This window comes from Brassica napus, chromosome C2 (assembly GCF_020379485.1).
Source record: "Brassica napus cultivar Da-Ae chromosome C2, Da-Ae, whole genome shotgun sequence".
In the NCBI taxonomy this organism is placed as follows: domain Eukaryota; kingdom Viridiplantae; phylum Streptophyta; class Magnoliopsida; order Brassicales; family Brassicaceae; genus Brassica; species Brassica napus.
This window is the reverse complement of record NC_063445.1, coordinates 6,545,963-6,570,749: the sequence shown is the minus strand read 5'-3', so window position 1 is coordinate 6,570,749 and position 24,787 is coordinate 6,545,963. Positions and strand designations below refer to the sequence as shown.

The 24,787-nt window shown below is 32.8% G+C and overlaps 1 protein-coding gene, 1 long non-coding RNA gene and 1 pseudogene across 5 annotated transcripts; all 3 read right to left on the bottom strand.

Annotated features, from left to right (window-relative positions):
• Positions 1–1,623: 1,623 nt before the first annotated feature.
• On the bottom strand, positions 1,624–3,622 carry LOC106392986. Of its 4 annotated transcripts, none has more exons than XR_002653496.2 (5): positions 3,068–3,622; positions 2,918–2,975; positions 2,466–2,839; positions 1,921–2,367; positions 1,624–1,837 (listed from the first exon to the last, which is right to left on the bottom strand). It is a non-coding gene; the product is annotated as an uncharacterized LOC106392986 (long non-coding RNA). The 4 variants fall into 4 exon arrangements; XR_001278803.3 differs by having other exon boundaries at positions 1,921–2,839; positions 3,068–3,261; positions 3,345–3,613; XR_001278804.3 differs by having other exon boundaries at positions 1,921–2,512; positions 2,671–2,839; positions 3,068–3,604.
• A 17,471-nt stretch (positions 3,623–21,093) lies between these two features.
• LOC125582106 (E3 ubiquitin-protein ligase RDUF2-like) lies at positions 21,094–22,500 on the bottom strand. The gene has a single exon (XM_048748624.1). The coding sequence runs from the start codon at positions 22,404–22,406 to the stop codon at positions 21,240–21,242; it is 1,167 nt and encodes a 388-aa protein (XP_048604581.1). The 5' UTR covers positions 22,407–22,500; the 3' UTR covers positions 21,094–21,239.
• An 830-nt stretch (positions 22,501–23,330) lies between these two features.
• LOC106387092 lies at positions 23,331–24,680 on the bottom strand (annotated as a pseudogene).
• Positions 24,681–24,787: the final 107 nt, after the last annotated feature.

Sequence of the window (24,787 nt, the reverse complement as noted above, 5' to 3'; positions counted from 1 at the left end):
TGGTTTATACCCTTAATAAATAAATTATATAAATTAGTCAAAAATAAAAACAAATTATCTGATTAAATAAGTGAATAAAATTAATAATAATAAGAATTATCTAAAATATAAATAATTATAAATGAATTTCTATTAATAATATTATATTTATATATTATATTAGATAATTGACTATGAATAAATATAATAAAATTTTCAAAAATAAAAACACGTTTTAAAACATAAGATAATTCTTAGATATATTATGTTGTTATCTGAAAATAATATTTTATTATAAAATTTATAGTTATATAGAAAACAATTTATAATTAAATGCTAATGATTTTCTAAAATAATTCTAATATGTGAATGTTTTTAAAATTTAACACAACAATAACCATTTATATATTTTGATAAAAACTAATGAATATATATTAATAATATTTTATTTATATGTTATATTAGATAATTGACTATAAGTAAATATAACAAAATTCTCAAAAATAAAATACATTTTAAAAACATAAGATCATTCCTAAATGTGTTATGTTTTTATCTGAAAATATTTATTTTTATTATAAAATATATATTTTAGTTTTTGATTTATCTTTTTAAAAACATAATTAATAATTTATCATGTTGTTTTTAATTTAATAGTTATAAACATATAAATATTTATAAGAACACTATGCACACATATGCGGGCATAACACCTAGTATATTAATCTTCATATATCTTATACTTATAAGACTCTAATAATTAGTTAGTAACACTTTTTATTTAAATATGTACAAAACATTAAATAACATAATATGTATATGTAGGTGTTATTTTTATTATTTTTTGGAAAAAGTATATGTATATGTAGGTGTTAAATATGTATGAGCCACTGGTCTCCTAGTCTCTTAATAACGCAGTAAAACAGTCTAATGGTAATGTTATTTTGCATCCGTGTATATATACTTTCTGTTCCCACTTTTGTTAATGTTGACAAAGAATTTTTAATTCCTTTGCTTAGGAAATTATTCAGGAAAAAATCAAACATTGTGTAATAATTTAATGATGACATGTTTTTGGCATGAATGTTAAACTTTTGGTATGGAATATATGTGTTGCTCATAAAAAACAACTAAAAACATTTGTGTTTATGCTCTCTTTAGTGTGAATGTTTTTGTCTACAATTAACAATTTAAATTACTTTTCAATTCAATTTAAAATTTGAATTGCTTTAATATATTACTGTAACAAATATTTATTTTGTTAAATTTTTATTTTTTTTGTATATTTTCCTGGTTTTTAAAATGATGTAACGTCACAATATTCTCTTTGTGAGATAAACAAAAGTATTTAATTTGCATTATTTTCTTATTGAACTGTTAATTGATGTTAGTTTGTTATAATATGCAATTTCTAATTTAATTAAAAACGTGAATACTACACAAAAACACAAACATTATTTCGGTACTGGGGTAGATATTTTCAACATTAACACTAATCCTTATCTCCTTCACTAATATTACTTTCTATTTTTCCTCTTTCTCTACTTAGATAAAATAAATAAATCAAAATCAGTTGTTCATTCTACGTTACAAATCATCTAATTTTTTCTTTTGACCATCACGTGCAGTTCAAACTAAAAAGAATAAGTCTTCTGTAACATGCTTTATATTCAAAATTTTTGTTTGTTCCTGATCACACAAACAAAAACCAATTTATATATTCTTCATGTCATTGGAGAAACATATATAGTTTACATAGGAGCAAAGATGTTTCTTATAAGAATATAAAGTACTTGGTCGTGCCTTTTGCTTCCTCTGAGATTACTCTTGTTCTTGTTGCCAACTTAGAAGCCACAACCTGCATGTCAACAGAAATATCAGAAATGGTTGCAGATTTGCCGATAGTTATGGGGGTTCTATAAAAAACTAAGATGGGGTTACCAGCAGGAGCTGCTGATTAAGTAAGGCTCATTGATCGCAAGAACACAATCAAACATCAGAATGTCTTCCCATGGAAGAAGTATGCGCTAAGTAATCACCTCCCGAGTCTATCCACAGCCCAAAGCAGTATGACCAAACTGAAACCAAGTACAGTCTTGAAGAACTTGTTTGCGCAAAAGGGTACACGCCTTGAAGCAAAGCTACAAATCACAGTGAAAAGAGCAGTGCTTCCAGTTCCAGCGAGCATGATAGAAATCTGTGTAAAAAGCTCTGGGATCTCTCAACATGATCTCTGAATAGAGAGCATTGCTGTTCCTTTGAGTTTGTAAGTGAATTCTCAATCTATTTGCGGGTAGCCAAGACAGAGTCTTAATGATGGTTTGTTGAAACAATCCACACATGAAAATGGATCTATGCAATAAACTCAGCAACAAACCTTCACACTAACTACAGCGGTTAAAGAGACTGTAAACAGTCAACTTCAAGCCAGTTTGAATTTCTTAAACATGCAAAGACTAAACAGGACCAAGGCGTACACAACTTACAGATTCAAATGCGACTTTTTGCAGGAGCAAGGTGTTCAGAGTTTCACCTACGTATTTAAGAAAAAAACCTACACATAAAGCTCTTGTATAACTTTTCTCAGGTAAATTTTTGCTTCTTCTCCTAAAGGCTGTTTGGATTCAACTCTTTGAACAACAAAATAATACCTCCCATCCAAGTTAAAGATAAAAGAATACAGAATTTTACCCCAGTTTCAGCTGCCAGAGGCTTTCCAGGACACAAACTTCAGATTCCAGCTCAAACAATTTTTTTTCTTAATAATCATCTGGATGCCTGGAAAAATTGACTTGATCACAGCTGTTTTTTTTTAAAGAAGATAACTGTTGCAGCTATGTCCAAACCGCAGCTGCGAAACCTGTGAGTAGTGGCAAGAAATGTAAATTCAAATAGTTTCTTTGTGACATTGGAGCGATGAAACGACAAATTTACAAACCACTAAGAACGGGAGAAAAATATTGATGCGGTAGATTTCGAGTTGTGCGTAGCCATTTCTGCGAAGAAGATTAAGAAGTAATCAAGAAATCAAGAAGTGGTGACCTAGATTGATTTGGATCAATAGAAGAAGAAGTAAAGAATCTGATACCTGCTTGCCTGTAAGGAGAAGCTCCAAGCCAATAAGCAAACCACCTTTAGCTGTGCTTATCGTCTCCCAGAAACGGATTAACCGGAAGCCTAGTTCAGATTCCGCTGTACCCGAGGAGATGTTGGTGAAATACACAGCGACATAAAACTTTCCGGAGGACTTAGCAGATCTCATGGATACAGCTTGATCTTCGACTGAAAAAATCGTAGATTACGGTATACAATAAGAATCGAGAAATAGATCATACAGGAGGAAAACAAAAGGAGGTGAAAGATACATCTTGTAAGAAGGTGTAAAGAGCAAAAGCAATGATTTTAGAGTGGATAGTTACTGCAAGTAACGGAGATTCGGAAAGAATAGAACAATGGCTACAAAGAGGAATCGTAAGAGACTATTGACTGAAAAGGGAAAGCGTGGGTTTTGTCGGAAAGTGTAACATGGTTTTTAAATGGGCCGAAACCAAATTTTAGAAGACCAAAACATTTGATCCATGTCGACAAAGAAGATGTAACGTGGCAAAATAGAAACATTTAATTGGTTGAATTTTTTTGCTGATGTGGATAGCTTTAGAGTGGAGTATATGCTGCTTTTAGTATAGTATAGATTATATTCAGAACGTTGACAAAAAAAGACTAGTATTAAAAGTTAAAACTATCAAAGTTTCGTTTAAATTGATTTATTGCTTATGTCAAAAAAAAAATGATTTATTGCTCAGATGTTTTTAATAACGACAGAAGTATGTCCGATCGAGTTCTGAATTCTATCAGAATCGAGTTCTGAAATTTGAAAATGGATTTAAATTTCTGCAAAATATGTCAAAGAGATTTCGTAAAAATATTATCAAATAAATTTTTACAATTCTCTTTTGGTTAGGACTTAAAATATTATTCAAATTTTTTTTGTTTAGGATTTTTTTTCTATAAAAAAAGAAAACAACTATCAAATATTCTTTTAAAGTTTTGTAAGAGATTTTATAAAAAAAAATTAATATTACATAATCTTTTACAATTATATTTTGTCTATGATTAAAAAAAAATAGAATTTCTATCAAATAACTATTTGGGAAAATTTGGAGAAATGCACTCCAATAAGATTATAATTTGAAAACTACACCCTTATTTAATTTTTTGGGAAAATACACTTATATATATAAATTTACCTAATTGCCCATTCTTAATATTTATAATATATTGGTTAAAATTTGTTTTAAAAAAAATTGTAATTTCTAATATATTGTTTAAAAATTGTTTTTTTAAAAAATCGTACAGAATCTATCTAATATCTTTTTAATTTATCTACATAATATATATTTCTTATTATTTTGAAAAAAAGAAATCAAAACGCGTATCGTCTTCTTCTCCTAGCCATTTCTGAAATTTTTCCCATTTTTCTCTTAGTTTCACAGATTCTTCCTCTTAGAGGTTTGTAGATTCATGAATCATATTTCAGTTTCTAATTCTGATTCTATTTTATTCTGACAATAAATCTGTTTTATCTTTCTTTTAGGAAAATCATGTTGCATTCGGCTGGAGTTTTAGGAGAGTGGAAGATGAATAAAGAATCATGGAGATTCAAGGTGAATACAAGAGCATGAGGTAAATTATTTACCATTAAAGAAGACTTGGAGTTTGATGAGATCGTTGAGATGGTTCATGAAGATTTTGGTATAAATAGGTTGGGTAATGAGTGTTCTTCAAAAAAAAAAGGTTGGGTAATGAGTTAGAACTTAGCTATGCACTACCAGAATCAATGCTTCGAGATATGCCTAAGGATACACCACCTGTTTTTGTGAACAATGATCGGCAATTGGTTTCTATGTGTGAAATGTGTAAATCCACGCTTATGCGTCTTTGCATCTCGGTGAAGAATGGAAACCTAGGGAACCATGATCAAGGTTTCAGTCGTGAAGATATTGCTGTTGATGGAAAAGGGCATGAAAATAAGAATAAGAATGTCAATAGACAGGAGAGTAATCAAGAACCAGAAGTGGAAGTTTCTAATTTTCATGATGCAAAGGTCATTGAAAAGGGTCAATGGTTCAAAAATAAATCAGAGCTGTCTTGGAGTATACGGATGCTTTCGAATGAACGCAAATTCAGAATTGTTGTCAGCAAGTCAGACAAGAAGTTGTTAGTTGTCAAATGTGCGGATACAAGCTGCAACTGGATGGTTAGAGCTGCCAAGACTAATCCGACAAGCGAGTTTTTCTGGGTAACAAAGTACATCGACAAGCATACATGTTTTTCTAGAAACACTGGTGGACCGAGAGCTGCTTCCAAAGTTATAAGTAAGCTTCTTTTGCAAAAGTTTGGAAATTCAGGTCTAAATATGAAACCAGAGTTGATTTCCAGTACTATGAAAAAGAGATATGGTCTTGATTCAAAATATTGGAAGATATGGAAAGCTAGGGAAGATGCTCGGACAGAGGTATTAGGTTCTCCAGAAAGTAGTTATGTTCAGCTTCCAGTATACATGACTTTACTTGTTTATATAAGTTGAATAAAATAAAATAAAGGAAAATCTGTATAAACTTCATGATAAAGTCAAAACAAATCATAATTCACATATTTACCTTTGTTATTATAAAATTTAAATGATAAAATAACATATTTATCTCAACACATATATTTGTCTTAAACAAAATAATTTTAATGTTATAATTTTATTAATTCCGAATTTATATATTAATTTCGAATTAATATCTTAATTATTGAAATATATTGGGTAAAAAATTCAATTCATAATTAAAGAAGTGTATTTTTCAAAAAGTAAAATAGAAAATGCAATTATCAAATTTCAAGTCTTAAATAGGGTATTTTGCAAATTATTCCTAACTATTTCCGGTTAATATTAACTATTTTTAAAAGTTTCAGTTTTCAAAATTCGTTTTTGTTTTCAATATCATTAATATTTTTACAATTTTTCTTGTTAATTGAATAATTGTTACTATCATGTTTATCATTAAATGTTTGAAGTAAAAATTGATATTAAATAAAATTTTACAATTCTCCCTAGTCACGATTTAAAAAAAAAATTCTTAATTAGTTAAGATTAGAAAAAAAATTTCTTTTAGAAATCTCTTTTTATTTAAGATTTTAGGAAAAGAAGAAGTTATTTTCAGATAATGAAAATTTTTATTCACACATTCACAATCTAATTTTTTAATTGACACATTTCACAATCATAGCATGTGAATATTTGAAGTTAATTTTGGTTTATATTTTTTAACACAAAATTATTAAAAAGTAAAATTAGTTAATTATAAGAAAAATAAGATTACTTTTTGTTTTTATTTTATTTAGACTTGTAAAAAAAGAAATTAATTATTTTATTTCTTTCATATTTTTATACAACTATTTTATTTTTAATAGAAAAATTGTGTTTAATTATTTAGATATTTTATCTTATACATACAAATACATATTTATCATATTTACACGTACTCATGTACGACAATAACATCAAAATTAAAATTTATGCTAGCATTATAAGATGTAATAAGGATAATAAAAAGTTTCATGTAAATATTATTGTGTTTGTAAAAATAATATGTGAAAGCTTAAACCTAAATACAGATGTGAAATATTTGTAGTTATTTTTTGTCATAACTTTTTAACATACAATTATCTGTTAAAAAAAGAAAGTTATTTACTCATAAGAAAATAATAAAAGTAATGTTATAATTTTCTTTAATTATGCTTTAAAAAGTAATATTATTTATTTTAAAGTTAGTTTTTCTTCATGTTTTTATTAAATAATTTATTGTACTTGTAGGATTTTACAACTAGTTTTTGTTTAACATTTTTTTCTAAAACTTTAATGTTTATCTTTTATAATTCTCTCTATCTTTAGTACCTTTTAAAACAAACATTATAATAATAATAATAATAATAATAAGAATAATAATAATAATAATAATAATAATAGTAATAATAATAAGACTATTAAATGATATTTATAATTAATTTTTAAGAAAAATCGTTTTAATTATTTTAGTATATATATTATAATTATATTTTCATTAAAAGTTTAGAAACTAAAAATTATACTGAATAAATTGTTTTCAAATCTATTTTTTAGTATTTTGAAAATGGAAAATTTCTAAAAACATTACTACTAAATATTTTTTTAAATCGTTTTTACTTTTAAATAATTTTTAAAAGTAGTTTTCAAATTCGTTTTTATTATATTAGTATGATCTATTTTTAATCATTATATATTTAAACACATATCACGATATTATAAGAAAAATTATTATCAAATAATCTTTTGCAATTATTTTTTTATTCGGATTTTAAAAAGAAAAATTACTATTAAATAACATATATAAAAAGATTTTTAATAAAATTCATTTTTGTTAATATCATAGAATATATATTTTTAGTTATTATATAGATTAACACATGTCACAGTCCTAAATATATATAATTTATATGTGTCGCGATCATGTTAATTAGCAACTTTGAAGTACCAAGCTTTATATAATAAGACAAGATATGAGCCTGTTGCGTTGCAACTGGTTTTGTTTGATGTTCTAATTTAATAAAAACTATAAAATAATAAATCTTTTATTATAGTTTTATAATTTTTTTTTGCATATGTTGTTTGAGATTTATTTTATAATTAAAATTCGTTTTCACACATAAGTTCAAGTTAATATTTATATTTTATAATCATGGTGTATAGATGAATTGTTATAAACTTTATACTTAGGATTAGAGAAAATACTATACCTAAACGTTTAAAATAAACACAACCGTAATAAAAAAAGTTGAATGAAAAGTAAAAAAGAATGGATGTCAAATACACCAATCGAGTCAATGACAACATTATACATGTTCTTATAGACTAATTCAATGTTTTATTAAATAAGTCTTTACAATTTTATGTTGTTAGGATTTTTTTTTAAAACGGAAAACATTATATTTTATAAATATCCTTTTTATTTACAATTAAAATAATAATAAAATAATATTAAATACTCTTTTACAATTTTGTTTATGATTTTAAAAAAGGAAAATTAGTGTCATATAACCTATTACAATTATCTTTTCAGAAAAAAATAAATTGCTATCAAATAATTATTTTTAGTTATTAAAAAATAATTTTAAAAATTACAATTATAAAATTCGTACCAATACTAATTTTACACATCTTTTGTTAATTAAATTTTTTTATCATCATGTTCATCATCAAATACTCTCTTAAAAATATTATCAAATAAATTTTTATAATTCTTTTTTGATTAAGACTTAAATATATGATACAAATTTCATTTGTTTAGGATTTTTTTATAAAAAAAGAAAACAACTATCAAATATTCTTTTACAGTTTTTTTTTTAGGATTTTAGAAAAGAAAATTAATATGACATAATATGTTACAATTATATTTTGTCTAGGATTTAGAAAACTAAAATTTCTATCAAATAATTATTTCCAGTTATTATTAACTATTTTTAAAAGTTGTCATTTTAAAAAATATTAATATTTTTACAATTTTTTTTGTTAATTAAATAATTGTTACTATCATTTTTATCATTTATTGTTTTAAGTAAAAATTACTATTAAATTAAATTTTACAATTCTCTTTTTAGAAAATCTATTTTATTTAGGATTTTAGGAAAAGACGAAATTATTTTCACGTAATGGCATTTTTTTTATTGACACATTCACAATCTATTTTTTTTAATTGACACATATTACAATAATATCAGGTGAAATATTAGAAGTTAATTTTGGTTTATATTTTCTTAACCTAAAATTATTAAAAAGTAAAAATAGTTAATTATAATAAAAATAAGATTATTTTTATATTTTTATTTTATTTGGACTTTTAAAAAGGAAATTAATTATTTTATAATTATTTTATTTTTTAGATTTTTATACAACTATTTTATTTTTAATAGAAAAAATTATGTTTAGTTATTTATATATTTTGTCTTATACATGCAAACACATATTCATCATATTCACACATACCCATGTACGACAACAACATCAAAATTAAAAGTTATGTTACGATCATAAGATGTAATAAGTATAATAAAAAGTTGAGTTGTATCTAGAAATTAAAACAAAATACTCAAGTAATACTTTTCATGTAAATACTATTCTGTTTTGTAAAAAAATATATGTGGAAGCTTAAACCTAAATATAAATGTGAAATATTTATAGCTATTTTTGGTCATAATTTTTTAACATACAATTAATTATCTATTAAAAAGGAAAAATTAGTTACTTATAAGAAAATAATAAGAGTGCTTTTACAATTTTCTTTTAATCAAGCTTTTAAAAAGTAATATTATTTATTTTAAAGTTAGTTTTTCTTCATGTTTTTATTAAATAAGTTACTGTACTTGTAAGATTTTACAATTCGTTTTTGTTTACCATTTTTTTCTTAAAAGTTAATATTTATCTTTTATAATTCTCTATCTTTAGTATCTTTTAAAACAAACATAATAATAATAATAATAATAATAATAATAATAATTTTTAAGAAAAATTGTTTTTATTATTTTAGTATATATATTTTTAATTATGAGATAGTTTAACATATATCACATTTTTAAATATATAACTGATATGTGTCACAATCATGTTAATTAGCAATTTTGAAGAAACAAGCTCAATGTAATATTTTAAAATTATATTTTGATTAAAAGTTTAAAAAATAAAAATTATATTAAATAAATTGTTTTCAAATCTGTTTTATAGGATTTTGAAAAAGGAAAATTTCTAAAAATATTACTACTAAATATTTTTAAAAAATTGTTTTAGTATTAAATAATTTTTAAAAGTAGTTTTTTTTCAAAATTCGTTTTTGTTCTCTTATTATATATATTTTTAATCATTATATATTTAAACACATGTCACAATATTGGAAGCAAAATTATTATCAAATAATCTTTTGCAATAATCTTTTGATTAGGATTTAAAAAAACGAAAATTACGATTAAATATTATTTATTATTACTTTTTAATATAATTCGTTTTTGTTAATATTTTAGTAGATATATTTTTAATTATAAAATAAATTAACACATGTCACAATTTTAAAATATTAATAAGATGGTGTAATATTATTTGTAGATATTTTTGTTATATATATATATATATATATATATATATTTTTTTTTTTCCCCGGTAAAATTTCCGTCTGCCGCCACTTATATATTATTTGTGCAGTCAATGACTGACTCATATGCATTACCAACGAAGACAACAGCTGATCCTTTTCCTTTCTTTTTATTGGTCAGAACAAATGATCTTCACAAATTCATACGCCAAAGACTCAAAAGATCTACACATTTTGGCCAAGGCAACTGCTCTGTAATCACCTAGCTAGTTTTGTATATTTATCGGTAATACAAATTTTGATTCACAATTTCAGGCTCAAACAGGTAGGGGGTGGATTATTATAGCCTCGCCCATCTTCTAATTTACAATTTTGATCAGTGATCTCATCTCATATATTATTCACTTTTTATGCTATAATTTTACGCAATCATGCATGGCGCCGTGTTATCCAACAATGCAAAGACTTTATAGTGAGTGCATTAAGTTCCGAATCATCCAAGTTCTGATTTTTGGTTCTAAGCAACCTTGCGTCAAAGGGTAACGTCCACAAAACCAATACATCTTGCATATATTTAAAAAAAAGAAAAACTATTATATAGACCGAGACCGTGCCCGTTCTTTGATTATCTATCAAATTTATAAATTAATACTCAAATATTTAGTTGGTGATGGCGTGCATGACGAATCCGAGCATAATGACAGGTATATCATAACATCAATCTATCTTTCATCCATAAAATATAATGAGTATATATTAAATACATTGAAGTAAGTAGACTCGCTTTACTTCTTCTACACTTATCGACAGAATAATTTACGTAAATAATTTAATATGGATGTGGGATAATACTATAGTAGGAGTCGACAAATTTGTTTGTTGTTCTTTTACTTAAAGTTTGTTCGTTTTTTGTTCTATATGTAAACTGGTTACATAATGTTGACCCTTATAAAGTTCCAATTATACATACCTTTTAACGCAGTAAGTTCCTAATCGCTTAGGTTTCGATTTAGGGTTTGATATGGATCCTTTTTCTATGTGTCTAGGTCAAGGAGTAACACGTCCAAGAAATCTTATAAGAAATTGAAGGAAAATAGTTTTTATATATAGCCCCAGCCCGTACCTTCGTAATATATTAGATAAATAAATAGTAAAATAATCAGCTGGTGATGGAGGGCATGACGAAACCGATTTATGATCACTACAAGAAAACACATGGTTAACAAGGAAGTTTAACGAGGAAAAACAATCCTCATAAATTTACGTCGATTTTACGAGAAACTTACGTGAAAAACTAAAGTCATCGTTATTTCCTCGTAACGTAACGACAAAAGTGTTTCGTCGTAAAGTGGATGTAATTTAACGAGTATTTTACGAGGAAAAACTATTTCCTCGTAAATACGACGTAAACTTTGCGTGTTATTTACGAGGAAATAGTTTACGTGTATTTAGCGAGGAAATTTTGAATCCACCAACTTTGTAGGTGTTACACGTTTTTTTTTTGCCACCTAATTAATTTTCGTCGTAAATTCATAGGAAAATTACAACTACCAGATTCGAAATTTCCTATAAATATGGATGTTTGAACATCATTTTAAACACACTAACAACAAAAAAGGTGAAAGAAAAAAAAATGGCTGGCTCCGGGACTATTTACGAGTTGCGGAAGTGGATGTATATGCGTAGAGATGCTAACGGGAGAGTGACGAAAGAATACCTTGCGGGTCTGGAGACATTTATGCATCAAGCAGATTCAACACCGCTCGCCCAAGAAAGTGGTAAGATGTTCTGTCCTTGTCGGATATGCAATAATTCGAAACTGGCAAACCGTGAAAATGTTTGGAAGCATTTAATAAATAGAGGTTTCAAGCCAAATTACTATATCTGGTTTCAACATGGAGAAGGTTTTAATTATGATCAGAATGAAGCTAGTAGTAGTAATAGCAATTTTCAGGAAAAAGAACCGGTTGATCATCATTTGCATAATGAACATAGTTACCATCAGGAGGAGATGGTAGATTATGATAGGGTTCATGATATGGTAGCTGATGCATTCATAGCTCATGATGAAGATGAAAAACCTAATATAGATGCAAAAAAGTTTTACGAAATGTTAAACGCGGCGAATCAACCACTTTACAGTGGTTGTAGAGAAGGTCTCTCTAAATTGTCGTTAGCTGCTAGAATGATGAATATTAAAACTGATCACAATCTACCTGAAAGTTGCATGAACGAATGGGCGGACTTGTTTAAAGAGTATTTGCCGGAAGACAATGTATCTGCTGATTCTTATTATGAGATTCAGAAACTGGTTTATGGTCTTGGGTTGCCTTCGGAGATGATAGATGTTTGCATCGACAACTGCATAATCTATTGGGGAGATGATGAGAAGCTAGAAGAATGTCGATTCTGCAAGAAGCCACGATTCAAGCCGCAAGGACGGGGACGTAATAGGGTACCGTACCAAAAGATGTGGTACCTACCAATTACAGACAGATTGAAAAGATTGTATCAATCAGAGACAACTGCTGGAAAGATGAGATGGCATGCCGAGCATACTCAGACGGATGGTGAGATGACTCATCCATCAGATGCAAGAGTCTGGAAACATTTCAACAAAGTACATCCGGATTTCGCTAGCAATATCTGGAATGTGTATCTCGGACTATGCACAGATGGATTTAGTCCGTTCGGAATGTCAGGGAGACAATATTCATTGTGGCCAGTCTTTCTTACTCCATACAACCTGCCACCGGAGATGTGCATGCAACGGGAATTGCTATTCTTGACCATATTAATACCTGGTCCGAACCATCCAAAAAGGTTCCTGGATGTTTTCCTACAACCACTGATAAAAGAGTTGAAGGCTTTGTGGTCAACAGGAGTGAGGACGTATGACTGTTCAACGAAAACGAATTTTACGATGCGAGCGATGCTTTTGTGGACCATAAGTGATTTTCCTGCCTATGGGATGTTGTCTGGATGGACTACACATGGGAGATTAGCTTGTCCATATTGTAATGGAACGACAGATGCGTTTCAACTGAAGAATGGTAGGAAGACAAGTTGGTTTGATTGTCACCGTTGATTTCTTCCCATTGGCCATCCTTACCGAAGAAACAAGAATTTGTTTAGGCACAAAAAGGTTGTGAGAGACACTCCTCTTCCATATCTAACTGGAGAACAAATTGAAGCGCAAATCGACTACTACAGAGCTAACGAAACAGTTCGTTGGGGTGGTAATTGGCATGTCCCTCGTAATATGCCTGATTCTTACGGTGTTCATCACAACTGGCACAAGAAGGGTATATTTTGGGAGTTACCATATTGGAAGGATCTTCTTCTGCGCCACAACCTCGATGTGATGCATATAGAGAAGAATTTCTTTGAAAACATCATGAATACAATATTGAATGTCCCAGGGAAGACAAAAGACAACATAAAATCGAGGTTGGACTTGCCGGATATTTGCTCAAGAAGCGAGTTACATATTAAAAGCAATGGACAAGTTCCCGTTCCGATATTCAGATTATCTTCAGAAAAAAGTCGGTGTTGTTCAACTGGGTGGCATCAGAAGTGAAGTTCCCTGATGGGTATGTTTCGAATCTCTCTAGATGTGTTGAAAAGGGTCAAAAGTTCTCCGGGATGAAGAGTCATGATTGTCATGTCTTTATGCAACGACTACCGCCTTTTGCATTTGCGGAGCTACTTCCAACAAACGTACATGAAGCACTTGCAGGTACATAGTGTATTATATCACAATAATTTACAAAATAATATATGACTAACAATGTGTATAATTTTTTTTTGGAATATAAAAGGCATTGGAGCATTTTTCAGGGATCTGAGCACACACACTCTTAAAGAAGAAGTTGTGGAACAGCTTCAGGAGAACATTCTCATCTTATTGTGCAACTTGGAGAAGATATTTCCTCCCGGATTTTTTGACGTCATGGAGCATCTAGCTGTCCACCTCCCATATGAGGCATTGCTTCGTGGACCTGTACATTACGGATGGATGTATCAGTATGAGCGAGCCATGAAATATTTGAAGGGAAAAGCAAAGAACCTCGCCAAAGTTGAAGGTTCTATAATTGCTGGAAGTTTGACGGAAGAAATTTCTCACTTCACATCGTACTACTTTGCGTCAAAAGTACGTATCCGGAGAAGAGCTCCAAGAAGATATGATGATGGTGGTGTTGCGCCAACATATGCAGTTGCTGGTGTGCCAGACATCTTGTAAAGGTCACCACATCACAGATGTATTTCACACGAGGCTATACTTTTCATACATATGAGTATGGTAGACAGCGGGCGACCAGTAACTATGGAATATGTGTGAAAGGGGAAACAGATTTCTACGAGATCTTGACGGAGATTATTGAAGTCGAATTTCCAGGGATACTGAAGCTGAAATGCGTCCTCTTCAAATGTGAATGGTTCGACCTCGTCGTCAACAGAGGTGTTCGGTCTAACAAATTCAGTGTAGTTGATGTCAACGGTGGACGAAGGTACAACAAATTCGAGCTTTTCATCTTAGCTTCACAAGCAGACCAAGTTAGCTTCCTTCCATACCCTCGGAAGAGAGATTCAGGTATAAATTCGTTAGCAGTGATCAAAGTTACACCTCGAGGACGAATCATCAGTGGAGAAGAACCACCATTGCAAGAAGAACAGATAAATGAAGTCGAGGAACCTGAACAAGAAATTGATGACATCCTTCTCATTGATCCGCATAATCACGAGTACGAAGATCTTACCGATGATGCCACATACGAAGCTGTTGAAGACGAGTTTAATGAAAATGATGATGTTTCTAGTGATGACGAGAATGTCGATGTATCCGATTGATGTATTTGTTTTATGAATAAGATGAGGGAGTTTGTTTTATGAAAAAGATAATGTGGGGTTTGTTTTATGAACAAGGTAATGTGGGAGTTTGTTTTATGAATAAGCAAATGTGGGAATTGTGGTTTGGAATGGAAATAAAGATGGGGTTTGGAATATATGAAGTAGAAAATAAAAAATATGGGGTTTGGGGTTTGGGGTTTAGGGTTTCGGATTCTAGGGATTTAAACATAACACTCGTTAATTCCACGTAAGAACAAATCGTCGTTAAAGACTCGTAAGCCAACGAGGAAATAACGACGAAATATTAAAATAAAGAACGCGGGCTCGTTAATTCCACGTAAGCACAAATCATCGTAAAGACCACGTATAAGAAATCGTCGTAAATTCCACGTAGGCAGAAATCGTCGTAAATACCTCGTAAGCCAACGAGGAAATAACGACGAAATTTAAAAATAAAGATGGAGTTTGGAATATATGAAAATAAGGAATATGGAATTTGGGGCTCGGGGTTTGGGGTTTCAGGTTTGGGGTTTGGGGTTTGGAATATGGGGTTTGGGGTTTGGGGTTTAGGGTTTGGGGTTTAGAGGTTTCGGGGTTTGAGGTTTGCGGTTTGGGGTTTCAGGTTTGGGGTTTGGGGTTTGGGGTTTGAGGTTTGGGGTTTGGGTTTGGAGGTTTCGGATTTTAGGGATTTAAACATAATACTTGTTAATTCCACGTAAGCAGAAATCGTCGTAAACACCACGTAAAAGGATTTAAACAAAACACTCTTTAATTCCACGTAAGCAGAAATCGTCGTAAAGACCACGTTGGATGAAATCGTCGTAAATACCACGTGAAAAGATTTAAACATAACACTCGTTAATTCCACGTAAGCAGAAATCGTCGTAAAAACCTCGTAGTGTAAAAACTAGAAAAAAAAAAAGAAAAGGATAAAAATACCAGAATAACATGTGGCAAGATTTCCAGCAATTATAATACGTAAGTCTCGCCCACATAAATTCTAACATCTTATCATTTTCCTATTTTTTTCAAATATTTATAATTTGAATAGGATTTTGCTGAAGAATGTGATTTCAGATAGGGTGTGATTTGGGAGTTTGTGTGTGGTTTGAGAATGAGAGTTGTGGGTATATTTATAGGAAAGCAAGCCTCGTTAATTCCACGTAAGCAGAATCGTCGTTAATACCTCGTATACAAAAACACGGGCCTTTGTGATTCCTCGAAATTTCCTCGTACAAAAAAACACGGGCCTTTGTAACTGCTCGCTATTTCGTCGTAAACTTACGAGGAATTTGCGACGATATGTAATCTTATATATACCTCCGAGCGCTCACTCTTTCTTTCCTCTCTACTTCCTCTCCATTTCGTAGAAATGGTAAGCCTCTCTAATTCCTCTCTAATTTGGTTAGTTTAGGATAGATTAGGTGGTTAGTATAGGGAATTTAGATGAGTTTGCGAATTTTATGTTATTTAGTGTTGATTAGGTGGATAATGTTGAGAAATATATTGTTGATGTTAATTTTAAAAATTTAATTTTTTTCCCAGGTTCGAAAAAGAAGACTTACTGCCCATTACAGAGAGATCTTCGGTGAGCCGGGTAGTCGTTTAGACCCGGCCTCTTCTTCAACTCCCGGTTCTTCGGGTCAGGAGACTGTCCCCGAGACTCAGTACACTCAGAGAGTCTCTGGGTCTACTTCTTCTAGTGCACCATCGGCTCCTCATGTGCCTTCTCCGATGGCTCATCCGACGATGCCTCCTCCTGTGCCTCCTCCGATGGCACCTCCGATGGCCGCCGATATTCATCCCGATTTGATGGTGCCTTCGAGTGCTCCTTACTCGCAGTACACTGTAGAGGACATTCTCCGTCTGCCAGGCAGAGAAGGTTTACCAGTCATCGACCCGGACCGACCAGACGGAACTTTGTGGTATGTTGCATTAATTTTTTTTTTAATTCGTTTAAAATTTTTTTATAACATTAAAAAATAATTTATATTTTAAATTTGTATTTTCCAGGTGGGGGGTTGACAACTGTCTTGCATCGGACGTAACCGACACGATCAAAGGTTATTTCTCCATGGCACATCCAAACTGGAGCAAGACGCCTCACTACGTCAGAAAGACGTGGTTCAAAATTTACGCTGTAAGTTTCTATTAATTAATTATATATACTTAAATTTTTTCATGATTTATATATATACTTTCTAAAAAACTAATTGTTAATTTATTTTTTCCAACAGCAAAAATATAATTGGGCCTTGAGGATCACTGAGAGGGTGAGGAAGAAGTTTAACGCTAAGGCGAAAGTTCCCTTGTTGGACACGGTCTCCAACTGGAAGGGTGACTGGATCGTGAAGGGATATGAGCATGGAAAACCCGCTGAGCTCACCACGGATGTGTGGGATAGCCTCATCCGTTATTGGCGTCTTCCTGATTCCATTAGAATCGCCCAGTCTTGCTCTAACTCCCGTAACACGGTCGATGAGCACGGAAACGGGCCGATGCTTCACACTACGGGCCAAAAACCCCACGTCGGTGTCCGTTTGGAAATGATAATTAAATATTTTATTAAATAAATTTTTTAATATATATATTTTATTCTAACTTTCTGAAATCTTTTTTAGGCCAAAGAGACGGGACATCTCCCGTCTCTTATGGAACTTTACGAGAGGACCCACAAGAACAAGGCGGGCGTATTTGTAGATGGCAAGTCCGAGCAAATCTACAACGACGTGATTGCTCGGGTTGAAGACCGCCAGACTCAGCTGACCCAACAGTCTACCGACGGATTACCCGTCACCTTATCCACACTTGAAGTGGATAAGATTTACGAGGAGGTAAATTTTCAAAAATTTTATTTTTTTATTATTCATTTAATATAACTTTAAATTTTTACTAACAATATTTATTTTTTGTTTTTAAGGTTGTCCCTAAAAAAAAGGGACAGACGTTGGGGATTGGTTCCGTCAACGATGTTCCGAGAGCGACATCGTCTTATGGTCAGCGACGGGATGATGAAGTCACTGAGCTGCGTAGAGAGTCCGCTCAGCTGCGTAACGAGTTGGCCACGACAAAATCTCGTATGGGTGGAGTCGAGGGCTTCTTGGACGTTATAGCGGCCACAAATCCGGAATGAGAGTCCATGTTGAGGAACATGCGACAACAACATCACATTCGAGGCGAGTCATCCGACGTACATAACGAGGCGGATGTTACGAGGAGGAGTGATGAATTCTACCAGGCGATGAACGACCCTTAGTTTTTTTCTTTTCCGGTTGTTGTATTATAAATTCAAAACTTATTTATATATAAAATATTTTCATATTGATTTATTTTTATTTTAATTTTTAATTTTTTAATAAATTAAATAATTTTAATTATTTTTTAATTATATTTTAAATTCTGTAAAATAATAAAAACGAAGTAAATTCGTAGCTAATGTACGACCTATTTACGTGGAAACCTTACGAGGAAATGACGAGAAATAATAAACGAGTATTTTACGAGAAAACATTTACGAGGAAATAACGAGGAAAGATAAACGAGTATTTTACGAGGAAATCCTTTCGTGGTCGTTACGTGTATTTTGCGAGGAAACACTTTCAAGGTATTTACGTGTAGTTTACGAGGAACTCGTTTCGAGGTATTTACGAGGAAATATAGCGACCTCCTTACGTGGAATATTGACGTGGTCTTTACGACGAAATGATCTACTTCGTCTTTACGACGAAATATATTCCTCGCTAAGTTACGACGAATTAGCGAGGAAATCTGTGTTACGACAGATGAGTAACGAGAAAACGTGGTTCCTCGCTAATTCGTCGTAAAGCCTCTTTTACGACGAACTCACGAGGAAAACCGACATCGTTAAGATTATGTTTTCTTGTAGTGGATAGCCATAATACATTGTAGGGCAATGAATTATAGATATGTTACCCTTTTTGGTTTCCAAGAAGTTTTGGACCAGAAGAATTAAATGGATGTCTAAGCTGTCTCCCGGTCAGCTAGTACACCGGTTGAGCTATACGTAAGAGCATCTCCAAAAAGAAACTCTATTTTGAAGTTTCCAAAACTTTATATTTGAAGTTTAAAAGTGTTCTTTTCTAAAAACAAAATTTCAAACTCAACTTCAAAACTATTTGTATTTTATAATATGAACTTTATATTTGTCATAACTAATTTGAATTCATAAAACTTTTATAAATAACTAGCACATATATAAACATATATTCTATAAAAATTTAAAAATTTAAATAAAAATAACTTAATTAATATTAAACTTCAAACGAAATATCATATTATTCAATAAAATGATTTTCTTAATGCATATATGATCTATTAGTGCATTTCGAAGTAAAATGACTCTCCTCATTTTTACTTTGTAGATTACGAGCTAAAAATTGTTGAAATCGGGTGATATTGATACTTGTAAATACATAAGATCAGAACAAGAAAGTAAAAGAGAAACATAAAATATTGCTAAAAGACTAATTTCTTTTTGATGATATTAATACTCGTGAATATATTTGATATGAACAATAAAGAATTGTACAAAAAATACATCAAAAACAATAACAACAACCATCTTCAGTTGCACAAAAAAATTGGACAATATTTGAAAATTTTGAAGGTTCGGAATCAAACTTACCTGACTATTAGTGTTGTTGTAATATTTAAATTTGTGTACTAGTTATGTCTTCATGTAATTTTAAAAAATCTTTTTTGTTAAGTTTCTTTTGTATATTATTGTTGTCTAAATCTAGCTTAAAATATTTTAAATCTTATTTTAAAGTTTTATTTAATTTTATGTGTAAAATTTAAAATATGTAAACAAAAATCAAAATATATATGAGATATAACTTTTTAAGGATTAAAACGATAAACAAGAAAATATTTATGAATCATAAAGGTGATAGTGTGATTATATGGACCAAAATGCAAATAAAAACATGAATTTTCAAATTTGAAATTTCGAGCAGTGAAACTTCAAATATAGAGTTTCGCTTTTCAAAACTTCAAATTTGAAATTTTAAAAAGATTTTTTTTTGGAGAGAAAAAACTTCATATCTGAAGTTAGAGTGTCCTTTGGAGATGTTCTAAACTCCTTATCGTATCCAAGTAAGCAAATTCAAAACTGTTGTGGTATACCACGAAATTTTTTTTTTTGTCTCAGTTCTCAGACATGAGCTGAAGAGGTAGTAAGAAAATAAAGTTTAATCTGTGGATCAAATCACTGAGATGTAGTCTGTTACATATGGCTAAAGTATAAAGATCCAAAATACAGACTAGCTCAACACATAATACGCACACTACATAGACACTATTCTTTTTATATTTGCTACATGGTTTAACGATTGCAAGAGCCAAGAACAGAGTAGTTTCACACAAATTACTTCGCTGTGGTTTTGCTTCCATATGCTAAAATCCAAGAGATGAGATGTTCACCACCGAGACCTTTCTCAAAGGATCCTTGTGTATTAATTCTTGTATGGTCTATATCTATGTATCTGGAAATTGGGACGTTTACTTGAGCTAAAAGCTTGCTACTGAGATCCTTGGTCCTTGTGTATTCGTCAGCACCGTATGCTCCACGGTTACAAACTTACAGTTCGGTATTAGCTGGAAGATATTTGGTGTTTGCTTAGAATAAGAAAAAAGCAAGATGAGGATGAGATTGAGATTGAGATTGAGATTGAGAAGGTTGGTCAGTAGTGAGTGGGACCGAACATTAGTGAATGTCGTCTGTATCTGATGATTAAATGAATGATGTCTCTCACATACAAACACACTTTTACTGATTTGTCATAGTTAAGTTTTTGAACTAGACAGTTTTGACCTGGTCAACCGTTCGGAACCCAAATAGAACGGCACGGTCGAGGTACGAATGAAAAAGGTGACTTAGAGTTGAATTTGAATTCAAATTTGGCAACTTAACCATCAATGCTCATTTCTCAGCTAGGCCCACTATTAAGTCTCTCAGCATCCGAGGAAAAATAAAGCTGAAAGGACAAGCATTCTTTTTTACTTTCTCGGAAACCAAAACAGCCAAAATCTCGACGAAACTTTCGAGGAGACAAAAGCTAAAGCTAAAGCTAAAGAAAAATATGAAAACTTGAATGATCGATCGTTGAGAAATTTTGATGTAATGTAACATACGAAGAATCAATCGAATTTTAAATATAAAACTTGAGTTGCAATCTTTCTTCTGAACTCTTATATATACACTCTTGAATAACAAACCATTATATATCAATGCAGAACCGAAGAACCTCTGTTACTTCTGTTTCGCCCAAAGTATCTCCTCAGCACTGAATTAGACCGATCCATAACTCTAGATTCCACTTCACTGTCCGAAGCTGAAACAGCAGCAGAAGAGGAATTAGACCCACGGTTTGGTCTCACTCTCCTCATCAACGAAACCATCCCACGAACCATCCGTCTCAACCTCCCTCCCGACCCGGATCCACCACCGTTACTACCATCTGATTCAACCGCTCCGTTACCTCTAACCCACGAGATCCGTCTAGGCCCCTCGCTGTTCCCACCAAGCCCACCACCATCCATCTCCGTCAACACAACAGGCAACACTCTCTCCCCATCTCTCATCGCCGCGTTAAACCTCCCGACAGCAAACCCCCCTCCGGGGAGTCTCCATATCGTCATCCCCACGGCGCTATCACCCTCCTCGCTGCTCCGTTGGTTAGACTCCGAAGGAATCTCGAATCTGCAGACCGGGCACGAGTTTCGGATCGAGAGCCACGGCACGATGCAGTCCTCGTGAAAAATGTGCTTACACGGCATCTCACGCGCCTCCGTCTCCCCCTCGAAAACCTCGGTACAAACCGCGCAGTTCGCCTCAGCGGTTATATGGCAATCGGAGATTTCGACTCTGGGCAAAGACTCAATCGCCGATTTCGACGCCGGCGGGTTTCCGGATCTGCCGAGTCCCGCGCCCGTCGCCTCGATTTGACTCAGCTGCTCGAGCAACCGCTCGAATCCCGATCCCATCAGGATCTCGGATACTGAATCCGGAAGCGGTCTGAGGCCCGATCCGGATCCGTCATCGTAGTAAAACTCGAAAGCGCGTCGGTCTCTAGCCGCGTCTCCTTCCTCTCCCTCGCCGGCGCCTCCTTGGAGAACGATGACTGGGTTAAAGGAAGGGCGGCGACTGGATCTCCGCCGTCTAATCACGGATCTACGGCTGCTGTTGATCGATCTAACTTCGGTGGAAGCTGGGGAGGCTAATTCGGCGGCGGCGGTGGAGGAATCGGTGACTTGTTCGATGAAACCGCCGTCGCAGTGAGGACAAGCGAGGCCGTTGGTGGTGCCTTGTTCAGCCCAGACGCTGACGAATCGCGTGCAGCTGTAACACCAATACGACGTCGTGATCGGAGTTGTAGGCGGCGTTGACGGCATCTTTTAAACCTTCTGATTTGGTGAGAGGATCTGAGAGTGTAAGAGAGAGAGAGAGGAATCGCTGACTAATAGTTAAATGAGAGAGATGAGAATATGAAACGTGGCTTTTAAAGCGCTCGTGGGAGCGGAATTAACGACGTTGGATTTAGACGGTAAATAGACACGTGGTAATTTTTTGACTGGGTCGAAGATAGCGAGGTATTAACAGTCGTTATGTCTAGGAGAGGAACGTTCGAGGCGTCTGTAAGGTGTTTTGACCAAACGCTGAACGTTTTTTTAAAGAAAATTCAAAAGTAGCGCCGTGTCCGCTGTTGTGGGCCTTATGTGGAACCCATTTGATCTCCGTTTTTTCTGGAAAAACCACCAGACGACATCGTTTCGGCCTGTGAATCATGACAGAAGCAAAAGTGTGCCGACTGCTTAATAATTATTTCACTTTTCCCCTTTTTATAACTTAAATGCTGTATTTTACATTTGTTAAGTAAAACAATTTGTGTTGACAGAAAAAAAAAGTAAAACAATTTGTGACATGTTATAATGTTTGGCAAAGAGGTGGAAGGTGGGAGTCTTTAGAAAATTCGATTTCTTACACGTTGATGGCTCAATAAACTGATAGAATACATTATCTAAACCAACTCGTATCTATATATGCATTGACTATTTGATACTAGTATATAGGTGCCAAGTTGATAAAATACATTATACATACACGAAAACTTTTGTAATTGTCTTCTTAATATTAAAATTAAAGAAAGATTGATATTGCTCAACTACCTTTTGTCTCTGTCTCCTCTCATTTGTTGGCAACTAATGAAAACAGACAAATTGCAATTATACCAACTGATTACCACAACTTGGAGTCACAACAAACACAAATCTAAACCAAGAAGATCAACTTAGCTGTGAAAACTAAATACAACAGAGTGAAGAGAACATGTAAATTTGTGATAACATATTCAGTTTTTCAAGCAAATATTAAACCAATGATAAAGTCAACAACTTTAATGGTTAAACTTATGCAGGAAGAGGATAGACAAAACAAAGACCTGACAAAATGCCAAAAACAATGATCTATAATCCCTCTGAAACCAACAATGGCAGCTCCGAATCTAAACAGGAGCTGAAAAAATGCCAGCTTGAATCATGGAAGGCTGGAAAATAATCATCAGATACCGTCTCAATAGCAAACTCACTAGTGATTCTTCGTGCAGCTATGATCCGTTTGGTGGCACGAATGACTGCCGGGTCTAACGTCACCTGCTCCTCATACATCTGAAAGCTGTTCCCAACAACGCGATTTTCGACAATCGATCCATCCTCCAATTTGCTTGCAACAGGTTATTGTACAGATTGGCCTCACAGTGTGGCATGAAGAAAAGAGTAGGCTTCAAAGCTTCCCTACGAGCTTGCTCGTTCACAGACAACACAGTGCATCCAAGGGACTCTAGAACACTAGATTCAGTAGCGGATAAGACTGGATCGAACACTTCAATGTTACCAACCCAATCAAACTCCCTCTTCATCAAGATCGCAATGCTGAGCTGAAACCTAGGAGATTCATAAGACTCGATGCTTCCTATACCATACATCACCATCTGAAGCTGTGTTTCAGCACCTAACACGAGACGAAACTGGTCCGCAACCTCGGGACACTTGAGCTGTTCTAAGAATGTAGTGTAGAATTTTGAGCTCTCGACTTTCTTGATAGAGTTTTCCATCTTCTGCTTCACTCTTGCTTGCCTTTGAGGATCGATCTCAAGATCATCTGACTTCCATGGCTTCTCTTCTTCTTCTTCTTCTTCGTGAATCTTAGGTTTAGGTTTTCTTCTCCCCTGTCTTCGTTTACTAGGTAAGACCACTGTCCACTCACCATCAATACTTGCGTTTTTAACCATTGCTACTTAACACAAGCCTCCTAAATTAGAGTTTCAGCAACGACTCCATTACCTAAACATCACAATGAATGTTTCTACGATTAGATCTGAAGGGATCAACTACCTTTACCAATTTCTTTGTTTAATTACGATCTCTCTAATTTGAGATAAGACTTACGATTAGAAACTAAACCACAAGAGGGAGATCGAAGAAGCTTTCTTGCGATACGGAGGAAGAAGAAGCCTGGAATACGAGGCAACCGGGTGGACTCAGTGACACATAGGGGGTGAGTTTGGTGCTTCCGAGTCCTGCAGCGATGGGAAGCCGGCGAGCGACTCGTAGGCGAAGATATGGTAGAAAGATATTCGGGTGGATGTAAATCAAATGGGCTTATTTACGGCCCATTAACTAAGGGACTAGGTCTTTAACTTTTTTATATGATGCAATAGAATAAGTTTGGGATCCATGGACCATGATCATCTAGTCCTTCAGTTGGCGGTGGTGGA